The sequence below is a fragment of the Diplotaxodon limnothrissa genome, linkage group LG8 (assembly GCF_057381915.1).
Source record: "Diplotaxodon limnothrissa isolate DT_005_m linkage group LG8, D_limnothrissa_male_GT1.1, whole genome shotgun sequence".
Taxonomy (NCBI): domain Eukaryota; kingdom Metazoa; phylum Chordata; class Actinopteri; order Cichliformes; family Cichlidae; genus Diplotaxodon; species Diplotaxodon limnothrissa.
The window spans coordinates 14,459,830-14,468,652 of NC_140603.1; the positions used below are offsets into that span (position 1 = coordinate 14,459,830).

The 8,823-nt window shown below is 41.4% G+C and overlaps 1 protein-coding gene across 1 annotated transcript; it reads right to left on the reverse strand.

Moving 5' to 3' along the window:
- Positions 1-3,836: 3,836 nt before the first annotated feature.
- On the reverse strand, positions 3,837-4,711 carry LOC146626517 (uncharacterized). Its single transcript, XM_085360643.1, has 2 exons — positions 4,672-4,711; positions 3,837-4,579 (listed from the first exon to the last, which is right to left on the reverse strand). Exons 1-2 carry the CDS (start codon positions 4,709-4,711, stop codon positions 3,837-3,839), a joined length of 783 nt encoding a protein of 260 aa, XP_085216769.1.
- Between the last annotated feature and the right edge of the window lie 4,112 nt (positions 4,712-8,823).

The window sequence follows — 8,823 nt, forward strand, 5'->3', positions numbered from 1 at the left end:
GGAAATACAGAGGGTTTACTACAAGGTGCAAACAATTAGCAAGGACAGATTAGAGTTTGCTGCTAATAGAACCAGTTCACTAGTGTTTATTGATGATGTGACTGTACAGGGCTATGCTCTCAGCTCGTATTCAGCCAAATGCTGCAAAACTGCTCGGCCAGCAGTTGACAGTGCAAATGGATAGCACCCCAAAGCAAACTGCAAATGCAAAGAGTTTCTCAAGGCAAAGAAATGGAATATTCTTCAACTGGCCGATCAGTCACATGATCTCAACCAGGGGCGATTTTAGCCCATTTTCGGGAGGTGCTTCAGCTGTTTGTGTGACACACTACTAAAAATATGAAAAGCATACAGTACTTGGTTGAGACGTAACACTTTAGCAACAATATGATAGATAACCTCTCCCCCTCCCAAAATGGTTTGTTCCAGCTCGCCTCTCCGCTGCTCTGGCTCTGGCGCCCTTTCTGCCAGCGCGATGGTGTCTGAGATGCAGCAGACCTTCTGTTGACTGCAGCTTGAATCATTTTGATGCATTTTTTGGTTTATGTATACTTATGCACTAAGTTATGCAATAGGCCAATGTTGAAATTTGGCATAGTAAATGTTGCAGTTATTTGTGCAGTCTGTGCATTTGTTTAATGGTTTGAGGCCGTGTGCCGATTTGTACAGTGGACAGTTGTATGTGGAATAAAAGTAGCAAATAGTACAGAGGTGTATCTCATGTGTTTACTGTTGCACGTCATCTGTGTCCTCATGTTTAGCCTGCCGCGGCCGTTGGTTGGAGGAGCCGCAATAGTTTGGAAAGGAAGGAAGCAGTAAGGTCAGTTTCCATTCTGGGTTTTCAGCATTAATAAAGAAACCTGCAACAAGGTGAGTAATGTTTGAGGTCCAAAAGAAATCAACACAGAGAAATTTTTACAGTGCTTTTCTACTCTACCTGAACATTCAAAGCGCTCTATACAGGTTGCCTCATTCACACCTGTTCATAGAAGCCCTTTTTCTGTGCTTTCTACCTAACATTCACACACATTCATACTCTGATGAATGCATCAGAGAGTGACTTGGGGTTAATGTCTTGCCCAAGGACAGTTAGCATGCAGTCTGGAGCAGCCAGGGATCGACCCAAAAACCATCTGATTAGTAGATGACCTGCTCCACCTCCTGAGCCACAGCCACCCCTTTCAGAGGTAAAGAATGATTTAGAAAGTAAGTACAGTAATTTTTTGAGGTGATTTGATTAAAAAAAAATCATTTTTGCTTCTAATTACATAATTAAGGTGTAATTACATCTTCCAACAAATTGATACATAAACGTATCATTTATCTACTAAAAATACATAGGAGCTGGCGTCATGTTGTGGAAGCTGCCATCTTGCCCCACCATCATACACTGGCTGAGATGGGCATCGCTGCACCGCCTTTTCATGTTTTATGTAAGTGGATTTATACATTACTTTGAATTTAAAGATGTCAAATAGCTCTTTCACACTACATATGACTATTTCACATTTGTACATGTATATTTTGGTGATCTCTTTCTCAGTATGTTTTTCTTCTTATGGAAATAAGCTAATTTTAAACCAGTTAATGTTAGGCTCCAGTGTCCTAAGAAATCACACCTTTCCCCTGATAAACAAATTGATTGGATTCTCTCATTGTGTGGGAATTGATTATCAATTACAACTTCAATGAGCCACTTCAAAGAAAGTTTCACCCGCGTGGGCAGCAACAGAAAGTCCAGATGTGGAAACAGAAGGTTTCCACATTAAAATATCGATATTTGAATCATTTTGGGGTAAATTGTAGTTTTTCATTAACAGGAACACAGTGGAAAGAAACTATCATTCAGATTGTCTACATTGGAAAGAACTACTCCCTCTTCCGCCTTTTATAGTCATGTGTGAAATACGGCTGTATAAATGTGTGGCAGCCTGTGGCGTGCGCACTCACAACAATGGCTGAGCGTAACTGGAGTCATGTGCGCACGTATTTTACATCCACAAACAGCCCAGACGTGGTTTGCGATACATGTGGCAAGAAAGTGAGGTGTTGTGGCAACACCACTAACCTTGTCAAACACCTCAAAGTAAATCATATCACAGAATATGACGAGCTTATGTTGAGGCAAACTGAAGAGGAGGAGAAGGACGGGTGCTGCTAGGGTGAGACAGACGTCTCTCAGGGAGTCCTTTAGTGCTGCAGGCAGGCAAGGTGTTCACATAGTGCACAACTTCAGGTTTTTGATTTCTATATGATGAATTCTGCATTATTAAGTGATAAGAACAAGTAATCTGATGTCCTGTAATGATTATGACGCTATAATTTGAGATACAATAAAAGAGTAAAGTTTTTGTACAAAGTATCGGAGCAGTATCGTCGATACCACCCTGAATTTTACGTGGTATGGGATCGGAAAGGAAATCAGTGGTATCACACATCACTAGTGATCAAATGTCAGGCCAAGCTGGAACTGATTCCTGTCTTCTGTAACTTCTACAACACTGTCCAATAGAGACACGTGAATGAAATGCAGCGTCATTAAAAACACTGATGATCTTTATTTAAAAATGTAATACATTTACATCTGAATAAACTTTTAGGCATTACGCTGACGGACGGATGGATGGACCATGAATGCTTTCTCATCCTTCTTGTCATGCACCATGGAAGTGTCTGAGGGGCTTTTCCACTTGGAATGGGGATACTGTGTCCACACTTCAGAGGTGGAGTTTCCAGCATCTCACCTGGGCCTCATCTGCAAACAATCAGCAGGAGGGCTTCTTAAACCAGCGCTGCCTGCTACTCCTCGCCAGTTTGTTCTGCCATCTCCAGTGGTAACTAGGCTTCCCCTCTGCTCCAGTTCTGGCGTGCTCCTTCCCTGTGTTTAACCTTGTTTTCCCTGTGTTTAGGTCTCCTCTGCCAACGTACTCATCCTACCCTCAAACTCCCTTACCCGTCCAGCAACTTCTTCTCCCTCTGTTGCAGAATTCCCGTTGGATTGTTCCCATCAGGAGCCAGGTGTTCAGTCTCTCGATAGCTTTTCCTCTGGTTCCTGCTGTCTGCTGACACTCCTAGCTCGAGCCACGTTCTCCATTCCCTCTCTTTAAACAAAGTCTTATAAATAGTTTAACCATGTGCATTGAATCTGCATTTGGGTCTAAGCTTTCTATGCAGGGAAGAAATCATCACAGTGACATCTATTTAATTTTCAATTCAATTTTATTTAAAGAGCGCCAAATGACAGCAACAGTCACCTGAAGGCGCTTTATATTGTAAGATATACTTACAAAGAAAACCCCAACAATCATATGACCCCCTATGAGCAAGCACTTTGGCGACAGTGGGAAGGAAAAACTCCCTTTTAACAGGAAGAAACCTCCAGCAGAACCAGGCTCAGGGAGGGGCGGCCATCTGCTGCGACCGGTTGGGGAGGGGCAAGGAAAATAGTATAAAGACATGGAACAGAGACAGAGGTTAATAACAAGTACCATTCAGTGCAGAGAGGTCTATTAAACATAGTGGGTGAAGAAGAAACACCCAGTGCATCATGGGAATCCCCCGGCAGCCTAATGCTGGGCATACACTGTGCGATTTTTGGCCCATTTTGAGCCGATTTTTCAGTCGTGCGATCGTTTTGGGGATCGTCCCGAGTTTGGCCTTGATCAAACTTCTCACCCCTGCGAGTCAATCCTACAGTTTGATCAGGAGCCGAATAACGCGACTGAAAAATCGCAGCACAGTGTATGCCCAGCTTATTGCAGCATAGAGGATTCAGGATCACCTGAGTAGGCCATCAGATTACTGAAAGGATACTGAAAAAACCCGTCGAAGTAGTCTTAGTCTTCATTGCTGCTGGTCGACTCAATTGAACACCTCTGAAGTTTGCACACAGGCAAGTATTCCTCTTCTTGCTCAAAATCCTCTCGGGAACGCTTCCTCGAGCCTCCAGTTTCGTGTTCAAGCTCTTCGTGCGCATCTTCAAATACTTCAGAGTCATCATCGCTCCATCTCATTCTTTTGTTTGCTCCTAAATCTTCTTCATCCCTCTCTCTAGACCTCTTCCTGGAAACACCTGGCTGAGGGTCCTCTTCTGGGATGTACTGGCGAACATCCATGCGGCCTTCAAATGCCTCCTCATTTTCAATGCCACCAACATTGAAAATGATCACAACCACAGCATCCCCGTGCTGTTCATCGTTGTCACCATTGGCATTATTGTCCCTCACATGAATATTTTGAACATCGTCGTCGTCGTCATCGTCATCGTTGCCGTCGCCGTCGCCGCCGTCATTGTCGTCATCGTTGTCGTCGTCGTCGTTGTCGTTGTCGTCGTCGTCGTCATCGTCGTTGTCGTCGTCGTCGTCGTCATCGTCGTCATCGTCGTCGTCGTCATCGTCGTCATCGTCATCGTCATCGTCTTCGTCCCCGTAAAGGTAATTGTCATATTGTGCCAGTACTGAAGCTATTAGCTCATCTAGATAGCAACAATATTCATGGAGAGCGCGATACAGTCTGTTCAGGAAGCCATTAGCAGGTTCCTGATCTCCATTTGCCAACATTCGTGGGTTAACCTGTTGGCCTGCAAGATCATTAAATCTTTTAATTAACATCCATAACTATCTGCTGAAAATCTGTTTTTCATCAATTTCAAGACTGAGTACATGTGCTTACCGTTTTGGTTATTTTGTGGTCCGTCTCCACTTGCACTCATTTTGACTACAAGGAACACAAAACAACAATGATCACTAAACCTCAACCCAGAATGTTCAGAGAATTTGCTTTTTTTGTGATGACTTTAGGCTGCGTCCAAACGTACACGGCTATGTTTGAAAACGGACAATTTTCCTTTTTCGTTTAAAAAATAATAATCCAGTCCACATGTGCAGTTTTGAAAAAATATCTCCTTCCACATCTAAACACTAAAAACAAAGTGAAACGCTGTCAAGAACACGCCAAATCTTAACCGTGTAGAAATGTTGGCCAATCAGAAGTCTAGAAGCCTGGGTGGGAAAACCTCATAAAACCTTACGTACTTCTGAGAAGTTTTTGTCTTTTTCTGGAAAAGCAGCTAATTTTGTGTTACTTTCACGTGCCTTCATCGTTTCAAATGTTAATAACTAAAGACAGACTCACAACTTTGGAATGGACTAAATGCATACAGCATACATAAATGTCATTTTTTTAAATTACATTTCTTCCAAACCGACGTCAGGATTTGGGTTGGGAGAGCGTCTGTGTTGAATGTAGAATCCACGTCTGATGTAAGCGTGTAAAAACTGCAGATACTAAGATTAACAGACACAGTATGTTGTCTACATCTGCCATTGTAGAAATTGATCTCACGTAAACAATAACGTGGCCACAGCGTGACTTCAACAGCGGCGCACACTTTTGACATTGCCTGAGTAAATGTCCGTTTTCCTCGTCCACACCTGAACACAAAAACGTGCTTTTTAAAAATCTCACCTTTCAGTGACTCAATCTGCTGTTTAGGTGTGGACGAAAGGCCCAAATGCAGAGACAAAGCTGCGCTTTCAAAAATAGCCGTGTACATGTGCACGTAGGCTCAGTTTCTCAGAAATTCTAATAGTTTGTTTGAGAACAAAACTTACGTCTTCTCTATTTTCCTAAATGAACAAAATAATCTGAGAAATAATCGTGTTAAAAAGAGCTTCTGTCACTCTAAGATATGATTAAGAACATTTTCTAATTTATGTATCATTTGTCAAATATTACATCAGCTGACAAATAGTTAAGTCTTCATTTGTTTTCCTGAATAATAGATCCACATCATCCTCTCTATGATGGAAAATATAGTCTAGTCTTGCACAATGTAAAGTACATAAATACTGTCCTGGCAAGCAGGGAAATCAGGCTTTATATATTTAAGTAAATGATCTTGAGTTTATAAACTGAAATTTGAGCTTACTTTAGTTCTTGGTAGATTACACAGCAGTTAATCCTCAGGGAAACGTCCAAATGTCACTAAATAGTGGTCTGCTTTCATTCGGTTGCAGTGTCTCTTCAGTTTTGTGTTCATATGCTGATGTTTTCATTCAAACATGTTTAAATGCTGTGATGTCACTTTAGCAGCAAAGACTGCGGAATGTGCAGAGATTCTTTTGACATCAAGTTGTTTGCTCAGATTTTGATATCTTTTAAATGGAGACAAAACAAAACGCTATGGCAACAAAACAACAAGCTGTTTCCAGTGCTTAATATTTAACATGTCTTTGTTATAAATTTTATTTGTACAAATCTGTGATGTTGATGTGCACAACGTGGGATTTAGACCTCGGAGGGTTAATCAACAAATCACGAAAAATTAGGTTTAAATTTCTGTTCATGACGGTGCAGATTTCTGACATTTTGTGTACTTGAAGCATTTAACAATTTGATTGTTTTCTAATAAAAACTGTGTGAAACTCAAGTTAGAACTGTGTTTGTAAATGAACCGCCCCATGTTGTGTAGCTTTCTGGATTTTATACTTATTGGGCTACATATCAATTTACTATACAGGCTATACAGTAGATAAAATCTAACCTCACATGTTTTATGTAACTAAAGTGTTTAATCATGTGGGCTACAGACAGTAATCAAGTTATGGACTATATTGATATGAAAAACATGCATACTTAGTGCATTTGAATCATTTTAACCATATGTAACCACCTGCATGTCATGGTCCTGGGACTTCTACCTGGTTTTTTGTGTGTCTTGTATTGTTGTTGTTTGATGTCAGCTTTAGGGTCCCTCGGTTGTTCTGTTAAGATGTTGCTTATTTGATTTCCCCTCGTGACTTTACCCCCTGTGTGCCCCCTCTGTGTATCTGCCAGCCCCCATGCCTCGTTTCTCCTCCTTGTGTTTTATTCCATGTTTTCCCAGCCCGCTATGTCTGTGTTCTCTTCCAATCTGGTCTGCGTCTCTGTGTGCTTCCTGTTTTACTTTGATAGTCTCCCGTCAGTGTTGTGTTACTCCTGCCGTGTCTCGTTATGATTATCAGTGTCGCCTGTGTTCCCCGTGTGCTCCCACTTCCCTCGTTAACCCTCTGTGTATTTGTGTCCACGTCTCCTACATTACCTACATAATAGAGCTATAATAAATGTTTGTTTGGGGTTTTTTTAAGTACAGAAATCAGCTGCTAAAATAATTGTTTTGACTTTTTGGGAATGCTTTACGGTCTGTTCTGTAGGAACGCTGAATTAATATATTGACTGTCTGGCCCCTTCTGGCTATTTAATAGTTGCTGAAGGAGATTTTGTTCATCCCCAGCTAATCTCATCCATATTTATATAAAATCTAGCATACTCCACACCACACAAAGTCAGAAGCCAGTTAAAATCTGTATGTGGTACCTGAGGCGGTGCTGCACTGACCAGTTGTTTCTGGCTATTTGCTGGTTCAGCCTGCCTATCACTGCAACTCTTGGCTCTTATTGGTCAGGCTGGTGTGTGTGTGTGTGTGTGTGTGTGTGTGTGTGTGTGTGTGTGTGTGTGTGTGTGTGTGCGTATTGTAAAGACTTGATTCCCACAGTCCAAGTCAGGGTTTTAAAATGCGTTGCTGTCTCCATCCAGCATCAAAGCTGCATTGAAATTTCCTTCAATGAAATTTTGGCTCAAAGAAAAACAGTGTTGTTACTGTCAATCTCCAGTTAAAATAAAAGTGTAATTAAACCAAACGAAAGTAATGTACTAATGCTGGTCAAGACATTACCTGTAGCTGAGTGACATTTCCTCCAATTTCTGTTGGTGTCTGCAGTTTCCACTGGGGCTTAGTGTCTACTGCTACCCGACTGCACCACCATCCTCCACATTGCTATGCGTCCATTGGTGGTGCCAGCTGCTAGGATTTCTGAGTGTTGCAGAATTTTTAAAAAAGCAACGAGTTTTGTTTTTTTTAACCTATGCATTTGGAAACATTCAGGAATATGGTGATGGGAAAGAAAAAGGTGGTTTCCATGAAGTCTCCCTCTCGCATCCACCTTCCATACTGCCAAAGCTCCAGACTGTCAATAACAATAATAACAGTAATAGTTAACAGTTAATTTGCCTAGCACTTTCAAAACAGTTACAAAGTGTGTTAAAGAACACAATAAAATCTTAGTTAAAAACTCAAAAGAAAAGTTCAAAGAGTTAAAACATGAAACGGTTTGTTTTCTTTTTGCATTGAGCCAGGCTGCACGGACAGCTAAGAGTGTCTGATGTGCAGAATGCAGGCAGTGACTTGGTTCATAAAAAGTGACCAAATCTGTAACAAGGCTTGTACCCATGTATCGTATACCCAAAAGGTTGTGAGGAGGAGAATGATGATTTATTTCTTTGAATTTGTTATAAGTCTGGCAGCTGAGATTTAAATGAGCTGGAGGTGAAAGATGGACTTCTGGCTGAGATCCCAGTAGAAGGAATTACAATTATTCAAACACAATGAGATAAAAGGATTTAATGGGTGTGATAAATGTGGTTGCACTCACCTGTTCACGGCACCTGATGTTAATGAGCAGAAAGGTAGGGTGAGCATGAGGCGAAACCTTCTGTTGACTGCAGCTTGAGCGCAGCTTGAATCATTTTGATGCATCTTTTGGTTTATGTATACTTCTGCACTAAGTTATGCAATAGGCCAATGTTGAAATTTGGCATAGTAAATGGTGCAGTTATTTGTGCAGTCTGTGCATTTGTTTAATGGTTTGAGGCCGTGTGCCGATTTGTACAGTGGACAGTTGTATGTGGAATAAAAGTAGCAAATAGTACAGAGGTGTATCTCATGGGGCGATCGTGGCTCAAGAGTTGGGAGTTCGCCTTGTAATCGGAAGGTTGCCGGTTCGA